Below are 12,845 nucleotides of genomic sequence, written 5' to 3' on the forward strand. Positions count from 1 at the left end.
AAGGAAACAAGCCCAAAACACAGGGTTTGACGGGTGTGAGGAGACGGATGGAGACATCTGCCAACATTTACTCATGCTTGGAAAGCTGAGCGTGACAACATGAACCGAGGACAAACTGCAGTCCATCCGAAAACCCATATAAGCATTCGGCTATTTATTCGTGAATTCTGTGTGTTTTTAACTGGCGTGGTCCCCAGTGAGGAGTCACAGTCAAACCCATCGTGCTTTGCTCGAGTTACATGGACTGCAATTGGAGTTGTTTTGAATTCCTCGCCGTGGAATGATCTTATCTGCGAGAATGACAGGTTACCAAAAATTGTGCCCAGTAAGCTAAGACGGAGCCGCTTATGAGTCCATGTGACTTTTGTTTACAGGCTCAGGTTCACTTGAAAACTGGACATAAATGAACCAAATCCAAAAACAAACTGAACTTTTCCACTGCGGTTGAGGCCAAATAAAAGAAGGTATTATCTCACCCTAATTCACATTTCTAGACCACTGCTCTACCGTTCTGCACCCCCCCACCCCCCCGTGCTGATATAATTCCTGACACTTTGTCCCCGGCAGACTCACCCATCCCTCCTCCCGGTCTCCTATCCTCGTCCAGCCCCTGTCCCAGCACTAATTATCCAGGCCTGATTGACATGTTTTCGGGGGTCCATGGGTATTGTCGGCCTGATTAAAATATTTGTGAGGCACTGAAGTGTGCTGGCGAAGTGCTGGCCTGGGCCCGTGGTGTTTGTGGCATGTTCTGGCGCTCTCCTGCGTTGTGCCGTCCCAGTGGCCAGGAATTTTTTTTTTTTTTTTTTTTTTTTTTTTTTTTTGAAGTTTGAAGGTCTTGTGTGTATTGTTTGTCTTTGCTTGCGAGTTTGTTTATACTGATAGCCTCTGTTGTGTTCCTGTTCCAATTCGGTTCCCGGTGTTCCCTGCTTGATCTCGCCCTAATCAGATAGTTCTGTAATAGGGTTTGTCAATTACGGAGAGAACTGTGGCGGCTCCTGTTGGGTTTCATTTGTGTTTCGGCTTCCTGTGCAGTTTCGCTCGCCTCCTGACAGGGAACAAGCACACTGTCTCTAATATTAGACTCTAATATCAGTAAAGCAATGTTTGAACCTCCCTGGAGTCATTGTCTGCATGAACCTCCCTGAACCCTGGGGTCCGGTCTGCATGTGCAACGTGTGAACTCTCTCCGCTTGTCTCTTTCTCAGTCCGCAGGCCAGAGACAGTGGACATGACCCAGACAAACACGGTCCACGACCCTCACAGCTCCGCCCCTGCCGCTCACTGCAGCCAGTCCTATTATGGCTGCTGCCCAGACGGACGCACGGCAGCCCGGGGCTCTCGTGGCCAAGGTTGCCCACGGGGCTCCGCTCCCACCCGTGTCCAGCCCTCCTGCACTCAGACCAGGTAGCCAGCACCAACCCTGTGTCATCCTGTGGCTGTGGGAGACATTTCGAGAAAAATACGGGGTCTGTTTTAGAGTTATTGTCATTGTATGGGCGTCACGTTTATGTCTACCACTGTAACCATGAGCATGAACACAGTAATTACCCGTAACTGACCAGGGAGAGGCTGAGATTGTTTTTTTTTTTTTTTTTTAGAACTGTTTGAATCATGCGAGTTTATGGTACAGACGTTCGGTACAAAATGTTTTATTGTTTGTATCTGCTCCTCTCTCTTTTGTGTGTCAGCTACGGCTGCTGCCAAGATGGCGTGACGGCCGCTCAGGGCCCCAACAGTGAGGGCTGTCAGGAGTACGTGGCCCCTGCACCCACAGTAAGCAAACACACATGAAAGCCTTATATGGAGTTGTACATCGGTCTCACCTCATAGATAAGTCAGGGTGGGAAGACAGTGGTGACAGTTTTTTTTTTATACACCAGACATAATTAAAAAAAAAAAAAGCATGTGTGAGGAATGTCTTTTCTGCCAGAAACCGAGCCTTATTGTCAAAAAAAAAAAAAAAAGAAAAAGAAAAAGAAAAACCGTTTGCAAATGCATTGTTAAAATCTGGAAATAGCTCTGTTTGTCCTTCTCAGTTTATTATATAAAATGTATTTTTTTTCTAACTGTGTTGTTGTCTTCCCTCTCCCTGTCCTGTCCCATCAGGCTGCTCCATCTCTTCCCACTGAGAACGCCGTGCAGTGCCGCATCACCACCTATGGATGCTGTTTTGACCGCACCACGCCTGCAGAGGGACCCGACGGGGAGGGCTGCCCAAACCCCCCCAGCCACAGTAAGAGACCGAGAAGCAGCAATTACATAAAACGGTGGTGGAACACCGCCGAAATAGGTTATATATAGACAGAGATAAAGATATAATAACACCATGGACAGGACAGTTGGGCGCTTTCAGCTTCTGGTTTTTGGTTTTGTAGAATTTTAAAAGGTTTGCGGACCCTGAATGTTCTGTTCTAGCAGTTTTCTGATTTCACAGTCATCATTGCATAAAACTCACATCTGGGAGGTGCCCAGTGCAACCACAGCCTTCCACTGCTGGCCACAGAGAGGCCTCAACTGAGCCGTCTTGAGCATCACAGGCCTGTTGACTGTGTGTCTGTAAGGAGGACAAAATGTTCACATCCGTGTTCCCTGCCTGGTTTTTTTCCCAGTTGATCTGGGCAGGGTGCGATTTGCTGGGCACAGTGCTAGGGGTTTCCCTCCCTGTGGTCTCTAGATCCTGGTCTCTGGTGATTTATTTTCATCCTCAGCTGGGACAAAGCATTGGGTATCACTCATTTTTAATTGTTAATATTTAGTAGTATCGATCTAACTCTAACTTGTACACGGCTGATGCTGAGCTAAAAGTCAGCCTGTAGTCTCTTGTTACTAAGTTTTAGTATTTACACTGGACAGGTTGATATGAAGTTCAGCACCAAGATTGACTCTGTAAAACTCATCTGATAGAAACTTGATGCTAAGTTGTAATATTGTTGTACTATTGCAATATTAACATTGGATAGTGTGACCAAACATTGAATTTACTCCTTGGGGGATCAACAGACATCAGAGTTTCAAAGCTAATTTTATCTACTTATTTCAAGAAAGCTCATAAGTCAGTTGAAAAACAAAATTCCCACCCACAATATGTCTTCTCTTTATCATTATCACAGTTAAATGTTAAAAAAAGAAAGAGTGTGTTGTATTTTTATGGTGATGTTGATATGTTCATGTAGAGATTGGTAATGTCGTCTTTTCTGTTCCTCTGCTGCAGTTGAGCGCCACACCTGCTCCCTGCCTCGTGCTGCCGGCTCCTGCAGCGGCTGGACTGCACGCTACCACTACGACGTCATCACTGCGAAGTGCTTGCAGTTCTGGTATGGAGGCTGCCATGGCAACAACAACAACTTTATGACCATCGCAGAGTGTAAGAGGGCGTGCCAGCCTGCTGCACCCAGGCAGCAGGGGCCGGCTACCTCTGGAAGGGCGACCTCCAGAGGCTCTGCAGGCTCTGGAAGAGCCACATCAGGAAGGTCTAGAGCGGGAGGGTCCACGTCTGGAGGGTCCACCTCTGGAGGGTCCACCTCTGGAGGGTCCACATCTGGAGGGTCCACGGCTGGCCGTGGACGCGACATGGGGAGAATTTTCACCGTCCAGGCTGGCTCAGCCCCTACTGGCAGACAGGCCACCAGCGGCACCACCGCTGCCATGCTTGCCCACAGGGCCAGAGTCCAAATGCATGCCCGCCGGCATTCACATGCCACTGCTGCACAGCACACCGGCCCAGCAGCAAGGTAAGACCGTGTGGTCCTGGGGAGCACGGCCCACAGCCATTTCTGCCTCAAACCCGACGCCACCGGCATCATAATCTGGGTAATTACCTTCCTGCCCTGCTGAAGGAGCCTGTTCCAATCCACTCTGCCCTGCCCTCAGTCTGAGCGGGGCGAGAGTGATCTGAAGGAGTAAATACTCACACGATCCGAGGACAAATCGAATGCATTCACCCACCCTCAGAATATCTTTTGTGCAATAAGTATATATATACTATGCATACATGCTCTTAGTTAAACTCACATCATTGTTTTGCTTGTCATTACATAAATCATTTTTTGTTCAGGCTTCTACTTGCTTTGAAAAACACACCACAGCTTCAGTCTTGCTACACAGCTTATAGCTCCACAGACCCTTGCACTCACGCTTACTCCAGCAGCCAAGTCATGCTTTGGTTCCCGCTTTAACCTTGACAAATATCGGGAGAAGTCGATGACCACACAGCGATCCTAAATGGACGATTCTTTCTGCTTCTGGGACTCTTTGTTTTCCTAGACCCGCCTAGATTTGTGTGTTAGTTTTGTGCTTCTTTGTGCCTGCTACCTCACTGTTGTGTCTGCCACCACCTTTGTGTTTTGTCTCCTCACCTCTGATGTCATTCGACTCAACTAATAAAAGGATCCACTGTGAGTCTTCATCCGTCCTTGTCTGTCTGCAGTCACTTAACTCCGTCTTTCTCCACCTCACCTTTGTGTAGCTTTATCATTCAGTTTGTGTAGATTTTTGTGTAGAGCAGTTGGTACATGGGGCAGCTTTTGGGGGGAACACTGAGCAGCATTGCCTAAAAATCATGGGTGCATTAATTTGGTACAGAAATTGCACATCTTTTCTGTTGGCCATCTTTGTCTCTCCTCGTTTGGTCTCAGTTTGTGGCTTTGGGGGTTTGTGGGTTGCATTGTTTGTCACGTCATTGTTTGTGTTGCATGGGCCATCTGTGTGCCAAAGCTGGGTTTCTGTCTCTTCTCTCTCAGCCGTTTCCTGACAAACTACTGAAGCCGCGTTCTGGCCGATCTTTATGCTTGCTTTGGTGACCGGTAGCAGTACCAACAGTGGAGCATAAAGTGACTCTCTCTCTCTCTTTCCCTCCCCTCCATTTTCCTTTCTTTTCTTTTTTCTTTTCTTCTCTTCACTTTTCATTTCCTTTCCTTTCTTTCCTTCGCTTTTTTCTGTCCTTTCTCTCTCTTTCTGCCCCCTCCTCTCTCCGCAGTTTCACCCTGGGCGGAGTGTCCATCGACAAGACCGACCCCGCCAAGGTGGAGGCTGTGGTTGGCCAGACGGTCGTGCTGCCCTGCAGAGTCAGCCCGCCTCCATCCTCCACCATCACAGTGGAATGGAGACGAGACGGCATCCCTCTCTCGACTCACAGGTCAGCAATTCACGCATATCTAAAAATAATTTTTCTGTATTCTGTTGCAGTCAGGGGTCAGTGGCCTCCTCCACAGGGCCCCTGCTGCCCCCGGTCAATCTAAGCCCTGTTAATAATCGCTATTTCTCCCCATTTCTTCCTCTCAACATTTTATTCTTCTTCCTCCCAGGCATCACCAGCAGCCCAACGGCTCGCTGTTAGTCGGTCCCATCACCAAGTCAGACTCTGGCTGGTTCCTGTGTTTGGCCACTCGTGAACGTGAGAGAGACCACCGCTACATATACCTGTCCGTCTCAGGTAATGCACTTAAATCATTTTACATGTTTACTAAACTACATTCACTCTACAAGAGTTCCTGAAGCAGACATGACAGTCCAATGGCACACCAAGATCAGATTTTATTTACCTACTAATTTTTGCAATGGAGTCTAATTTTTACATTTATTTTTAGGCCAATTTCTTTTTCTTTAGATTTTTAATGTTTGTGCGGCTCCAAAAAAATTGATTTTCCATTTACAAGCCAAAACACACGAGTACATCCTCAGTGTACATAGTCCAGTATGTTCTAGGTTGTGTCTCTACAGATAAGAGCACTGCAGAGAAAACCTTCAGTCTGTGTGGGATGGGCTAACTGGGTCCAGACTCAATCTAAAACATAATTTGATTTAACCCAGTTATTCAGGTCCTGTATAAATTCACAATATTTGACTGAAACCATGATGTAGCGGATCTTTTAAAAAGGTTTTTTCAGAGGACGTTGATCCTCAAAAGTTAGTCGGCCGTTTTGCATTATTTTGTTTTGTGTTATTACATTGTGTGAGTAAATGATGTGGGGAGCATTCATGCTTTGCTTAATTCATGCTTTGTCTGTGTGTGTGTGTGTGTGTGGATACAGAAGGATCTCGGTTCATTCCAACCCCACCACCACCTGGAGATGGTCCATCACCGAGGTACAAATAATTTCCTTTGCTTGCTCTCTCTCTCCTAAATGCTCCTTTCATGAAAGAGGCAGTAAGTCAATCCAGGTGAAAGCTATAATAATCCCTTTTTAATTTCTCCTATGAAAACTAGAAGTAGGCGAAGGGGGGTAGACAGATTAAAAAAGTATTAAGTGCTGAAACCTTGAGACGGGGATTTTGCAAAAGAGAATGCGCCTAATTTTTTAAGGTCACGAGTGATGAAAGAGTCGTGCATGTAAAGCCCCACGCAGATCCATCAGCTTTGTGTTCCTGTAATCACTTCCTCAGGTTCAGCATTGAGCGGTCGGGCTCGTCTCTGCTGGAAATGCGGGCGGGACACACGGCCAGGCTGCCCTGTACGATTGTCCCACCGTCTGCGCTCGCATCCGTCAACATTCAGTGGACCAGAGACGGCCAGACGCTCTCTGACTCCAGGTAGGCCGGGATTTGAATTCACATGACAATTTCTAATTCAATCCTAAATCTAATCCTTTTTCTGATTCCAAGGCATTTTATTTGAAATTCAGCTTCAGAAATTTGATCCCTGCTGGGCCATGAAAAATATGCAAAAAAACATTGTGAAAGACTAGAAGAAAAATAAAAATGGACTTTTCTAAGCTGTGAGAACAGTACATGAGGTTGAAGTGTCCTTGAGCAAGACATCTGCAGTACGCCCAACCAGCCCACTCAGCTAATTCCAGTTTTCACTACAAAAACCAGCTCTAATCTGACTTCTGTTGTAAATATAGAATCAAACGTGCTATCTATAGTCTTTTTAAAAAAAAAAAAAAAAAAAAAAAACCTTGGTGTGATGACCATAAACAAGCACTGCTAAGGTCAGGAGGACTGGTGGCCTTTATCTCATGCCAGTGCTATTGTAGTGCCTGTGTTTCCCAAAACTAAGACCACATTTTCCACTGCTTCCTGTCCCAAACAGGATGTGGCGACTTGCCCCCTCCTACCTGACCCTGAACCCATGTGCATTTGTTTTCTCTTTCACTCTCCTGAAGATAATAAATACAGTGGATTTTTTTTACCCCCCACAATCTGCTATTGCAAGAAACTCTGAAAGCTTTACCTCTGTTTGTGCTGGAAAACAGCGCCCTCTACCTGCTCTGTGGCACACAGCAGTCTCTCGTTGTGTGAGGGTGTGTAGTATAAAATGTAGAGTAGAGGGCGGTAGAGGCTGCTAATCTTCTCAGCTGTGGCCTTGTCTGCTTTTATACATTATATTTCATATTTTATATAATATATTTCACCCCATTTAGATCAAGCTTCCTCCTAGGGCTGGGCAATATGATCAAAATCAAATATCACAATATTTTTGACTTGAAGACTTCAGTATCAGTATTGTGGCAATAAAGGGATGACTATTGGTGCTTTAACAAAATATTTACACTGTGACGTTTTTTGATAAACAGTCATTAGTAATGTGGATTTGATGACCAAGCAGGTAGAGGAAAATAATAGAGCACTTAGAGCAATTTATTGATTTCAGAAAACTGCATCCCATCACTGTAATGCTGCCTTTAAAATCCGGAAAAGGCAACACTTGTGCCAGATCATGATATCATAATATCCAAAACTGCTGACGATATCTAGTCTTATATTACAATATTGATTTTTTTTTTTTGCCCAGTCCTGCTTGGTGCTTTAGGAGGCATTACGGGTCCTGATTGATTTCTGTGTTGCAGATTCACGCAGCATTCAGACGGCACGCTGACCGTGGAGCAGCTGAGCTCTGAGGACTCGGGCGTCTACACCTGCACAGCCTCCACTCCCCAGCAGCTGGAGCAGAGGCAGCTGCAGCTCAGAGTCCAAGGTGATTCCTCTCAGCATCACTATCACATTGTTACATAAAACGTCTAAGTTTAACAGGTGTTAGACATAAAAAGGGAGGAAACTTTTAAGTTATTCCTATTGGATAAGTGTACCATGTCATGACTTATAGCACAGCACAGGATTTCTTTCCATGACGTGTTCACTTCTTCAAAGGCCGCTGTAGGAGGAGAGAAGTTATATTAATGTTGTTATAATATCCACTGCACACCCATAGAAATAAATAAAGGCCATACAAGACCTTATTCTCCTTTAAATGCACAGTTTTAATTGAATTGTCATTTGCATCTCTCATGTTTTTTTGTCAAATAGATGCTGCATCAAACAGGTGTTGCAATCTCTGCCTCTGTGCATAAATTAACACTTAGTGAGGGGTTCACTCTGTAATCTAGGGTTTTGCTCACCAAAACGGCCTTTATCACACTATGGTTTCATTGTCCAGCGGACCTGAGGATCACCACGGCTCCCAACAACATCCAGGTGTCTGAGGGCAGCAGAGCCCAGCTCCCCTGCGTGGTGTCAGGAGACAATGTCAATGTCGGCTGGTCCAGGTAAAACTCAGTATTGTCACTCTATTATGTTTATCGTGTGACACCTGATGCTCTTTTGACACTTAACTCTTTGGCCCAAGAATCGCTAGAGCTCCAGCAACTGAAAATGTTCGTCCATCACCCGGTATGACTGTCCCAGTCACTCTCATGACCCTGAAGAACACCACAGAGTTCAAAATGTCTTTGTTTTACAGTCGTAGTCCCATCTCCTCCAAGGCCTTTAGATTTTTTTTTTAATAGCAGAGTGTCTTGGAAATTCAGTTAAATATTCAAGAGAAAGTTTTGAGTTTAATGAGTTAAATTTCTTCATTGAGCTGTTTTGCGTTTAATTTTTTGCAAGGTGGAGCCATTCCTTTTTTCACTTGAGGTTGATCGTACCAGATTTTTAGCTGCAGATGCTATTTCTGCAAATTAGACTCAAACAGCCCTTCAGCTCCTCTGTTGTAATCGCTCTGTTCATCAACTCTCAGCAGTAACAGCAGCTGTGGAGAGCAGAGGAACCTCATCCGGCTCTTGTCTTTGTCCTCTGCTCTCGTAGGAACGGAGTGCCGGTGCGTCCGGACGGCCGTAACGTGCTCATGCTGTCTGACGGCAGTCTGATCCTGAACAACGTGCAGCCTGCAGACGAGGGAACGTACACCTGCAACGCCTACACCGGCATCTACTCTGTGAGCGCCACGGCTGAAGTGAGAGTGACCAAAGACACACAGCAAGGTCTGTCTGCCTGTCTGTCTGTCCTTCTGTCTGTCTGTCTGACCAAAGACACACAGCAAGGTCTGTCTGTCTGTCTGTCTGCCTGTCTGTCTGTCTGCCTGTCTGCCAGTCAGTCTGTCTGTCTGCCAGTCTGTCTGTCTGTCTGTCTGTCTGTCTGCCTGTCTGCCAGTCTGTCTGCCAGTCAGTCTGTCTGTCTTCCAGTCTGTGTGCCCTTCTGCCTGTCTGCCTGTCTGTCTGACCAAAGACACACAGCAAGGTCTGTCTGTCTGCCTGTCTGTCTGCCTGTCTGTCTGCCTGCCTGTCTGTCTGTCTGCCAGTCAGTCTGTCTGTCTGCCAGTCTGTCTGTCTGCCTGTCTGCCAGTCTGTCTGCCAGTCAGTCTGTCTGTGTGCCAGTCTGTGTGCCCTTCTGCCTGTCTGCCTGTCTGTCTGACCAAAGACACACAGCAAGGCCTGTCTGTCTGTCTGTCTGTCTGCCAGTCAGTCTGTCTGTCTGTCTGTCTGCCCTTCTGTCTGTCTGTCTGTTTGTCTGTATGCCAGTCAGTCTGTCTGTCTGCCAGTCTGTGTGCCCTTCTGCCTGTCTGCCTGACCAAAGACACACAGCAAGGTCTGTCTGTCTGTCTGCCTGTCTGTCTGTCTGCCTGTCTGTCTGTCTGCCAGTCAGTCTGTCTGTCTGCCAGTCAGTCTGCCTGTCTGTCTGTCTGTCTGTCTGTCTGCCTGCCAGTCAGTCTGTCTGTCTGCCAGTCTGTGTGCCCTTCTGCCTGTCTGTCTGACCAAAGACACACAGCAAGGCCTGTCTGCAAGTCAGTCTGTCTGTCTGCCTGTCTGTCTGTCTGCCAGTCTGTCTGACCGACCAAAGACACACAGCAAGGTCTGTCTGCCTGTCTGTCTGTCTGCCAGTCTGTCTGACTGACCAAAGACACACAGCAAGGTCTGTCTGTCTGCCCTTCTGCCTGCCTGTCTGTCTGTCTGACCAAAGACACACAGCAAGGTGACGAGGGTGCTGTCTGTCTGTCTGTCTATCTGTGTATCTGTCTGTCTGTATATCTGTCTTTCTGTCTATCTGTCTGTCTGTCTAATTTAGTAAAATGTTCTTGGACTTCAGTTTATTACAGTTTGGTTTGCCATGATATGATCAAGAATTTGATTAAAAACCTAAAATGATGACTTTTAGTTGACAGAAACTATTTTTTCTCTTTTGATTTATCACACCAAGTTGGAGAAACCTGACATTTGTTTTCTCTCAGTTAACACTGTGGGTGGGAGCAGGTCATATGAGAACAAAAGTGGTGCGTTTGTACACACTGAATGCTGAAACATGCACGTCTTCCAGGGAGTCTTTTTTTTTTTTTCCCCTGTGTGACAACATGGAAAAACAAAACAAAACCACAGATCTGTGCAGTGCAGGTGAACAAACAAACAGATGGAAAAAAATAGTTTGAGCCTGTAAAAGAAATGCACTGTGATTCAGCTCATTTACCACTTGATGCATTCATTTCCAGGTGATTTCCTGTGAATCTGAGCGGGGATGAAGGCAGTAAACAAACAAAACTCAAAGTGTAACGTTTCATGTTTCCTCTGCTGTGTGTGTGTGTGTGTGTGTGTTGCAGGAGGGGATCTTCCTCCAGAATGCGTGGACCAGCCCGAGCTTGCCAACTGCGAGCTGATCGTTTACGCCCGGCTTTGCTCCAACTCGTACTACTCCAGTTTCTGCTGTGCCAGCTGCACCAGGCACTCTCAGAGGAGCGTCAGGTCTGGCCAGCTGGGCTGAAGCCATGGCGGGGCTTTAAGACTGCGGGATTAGACGGGGGAGGGCGGGGGTCAGCGTTTGAAACCTCTTGAGCCATTTTCTTATCGAGGACTGCAAGTTTAGAATCTGGGCTTTGGACTTTGAAGCGCCAAAAGGACTCTGGAAACCCTGATCTGACCAGGTTGAGTTACACAACACCAGAATTCATTAAAAAGGGACGAATTCTTTAGGTTACATCTGAGGAATAAGACTGGTGTGTGCTTTGTGTAGGGTGTTATTTGTACACTGCTGCGTTGAACATTACCCCTGAATTAGGACATATAAACTGCGTGCCTTAAAATTCACATTTCATATCAAGCTATTAAAGGAACACTTCAACATTTTTCCGACTTACCCAGATTGAGACAAGATGTTGGATACCATTTTCACTTCTGTATATCCTGTGGTTTGGTTCCAATGGGTAGCATTTTGTGTTAGCTTAGCATAAAGACTTGAAGTCTATGGGAGTCATTAGCCTCAGTCCGTCAAAGTGAAAAAATAAAGCTCACAACGGGCTTGTTCCGAAGCTTGTTCTGTGTATTTCATGTTTGAAATACACATCTTGGAATTGAAAAAAAAAAAAAAAAAAAAAAACTTGTGCAACGATAGGCGGAAGGATACATGCGTGCCTTGGTTATAGTTCCACCATCTAACTTCTCCTAAAATAATTTTTTTTTTGTACAAAAATTTTCAAATCCATATGACACACTGTGTAAATAAGACAGCTTCAGAGTTGCTGTAAGCTTGATTTTTTCACTTTGGCAGAGCCAGGCTAATGACTCCCACAGACTTCAAGTATTTATGCTAAGCTAAAGTTAAATGCCACAAATTGGAACCGAACCGCTGGACGCACAGAGGTGAAAACAGTATCGAACATCCTGTCTCAGTCTGGATACGTTGGAAAAGGGTTTTTTTTTGCCCAAAACGTTGGAGCATTCGGTTGACTCCGTTGTAAATCTGTTGATGAATGTGATGAAGCTAAAGCAAAACTTTGGACACACACAGGAACTCTCTCTCTCTCTCTCTGTCTCTCTCTCTCTCTCTCTTTTACTTTCTGGATCTACATATTCTCTGTTTTCAAGAGAATCATGTTTATTTTGTGTTTGTGGCCACTGGAAAAAAACAAAACAATGTTCCTCTTCCCTGTGAAATTACTGTAACTACTGTACTGTTGTAACCACTGCTCTTATTTTATGGAAATTGTGGCAATTCACTGATACAAGATTGTACTTGTAGCTGATTCTGCGGGATGTGCAGTGAGCTCCTACCGCAGAACTCTTCATGTTTGTTTGTTTTGACTTTGTATTGTTTTGTAATTATTTGATAATAAGAATAATATTTTGGTAAATCCTTTGGTTTCTTGAATTCTGTGAATGCACAACATGTAATACCGGTTGGTGCCACAAGAGGTCGTGCAGCACCACACGGGCCCCGAGAGTGTTTGAGCCCCTCCACACCTGCAGAGTCTCTCACTCACTCGCTTCAATGTGACCACATTGGTTCATTTTCTGCTCTGTATCTGGCCTCTTAAGTTTCAAATTTACAGATATGAATCCCTCACATCTCCACACTTGAATCCTTTAATTGTCGATTTAAGATTTCATCCAGGTGGAATTATAGGACCACAAGACCCTGGGGCACAACATTCATGTGGGCCCTAATCTGCCATTAATTATAGTTATTATAGTTAACTAAAACTAAACTAAACACTAAGCTTAAGTGAAAAAAAACAAACAAACAAACAAACATTTTAGCTGAGTGACAGAAATAAAAACTACACTTTAGGGAAAACAAAAACTAACTGAAAGAATATATAGTGTACTTACAGAACTAACTAAAACAGAATAAAAATCTAAAAT

At 45.3% G+C, this 12,845-nt stretch overlaps 1 protein-coding gene across 2 annotated transcripts in view; it reads left to right on the plus strand.

Annotated features, from left to right (window-relative positions):
* The window catches only part of paplna (papilin a, proteoglycan-like sulfated glycoprotein), a 26,809-nt gene extending 15,188 nt beyond the window's left edge, over positions 1-11,621 (plus strand). For both annotated transcript variants that reach the window (XM_030082113.1, XM_030082114.1), the window contains 12 exons: positions 1,209-1,407; positions 1,692-1,776; positions 2,110-2,236; positions 3,215-3,734; positions 4,979-5,137; positions 5,307-5,434; positions 6,033-6,087; positions 6,385-6,531; positions 7,791-7,918; positions 8,378-8,486; positions 9,025-9,200; positions 10,808-11,621. In XM_030082113.1, coding sequence (XP_029937973.1) covers positions 1,209-1,407; positions 1,692-1,776; positions 2,110-2,236; positions 3,215-3,734; positions 4,979-5,137; positions 5,307-5,434; positions 6,033-6,087; positions 6,385-6,531; positions 7,791-7,918; positions 8,378-8,486; positions 9,025-9,200; positions 10,808-10,968 — 1,994 coding nt within the window. In that variant the 3' untranslated portion in view covers positions 10,969-11,621. The remainder of the gene's footprint in view (positions 1-1,208; positions 1,408-1,691; positions 1,777-2,109; positions 2,237-3,214; positions 3,735-4,978; positions 5,138-5,306; positions 5,435-6,032; positions 6,088-6,384; positions 6,532-7,790; positions 7,919-8,377; positions 8,487-9,024; positions 9,201-10,807) is intronic.
* Positions 11,622-12,845: the final 1,224 nt, after the last annotated feature.

Source organism: Myripristis murdjan, chromosome 22 (genome assembly GCF_902150065.1).
Source record: "Myripristis murdjan chromosome 22, fMyrMur1.1, whole genome shotgun sequence".
Lineage (NCBI taxonomy): Eukaryota > Metazoa > Chordata > Actinopteri > Holocentriformes > Holocentridae > Myripristis > Myripristis murdjan.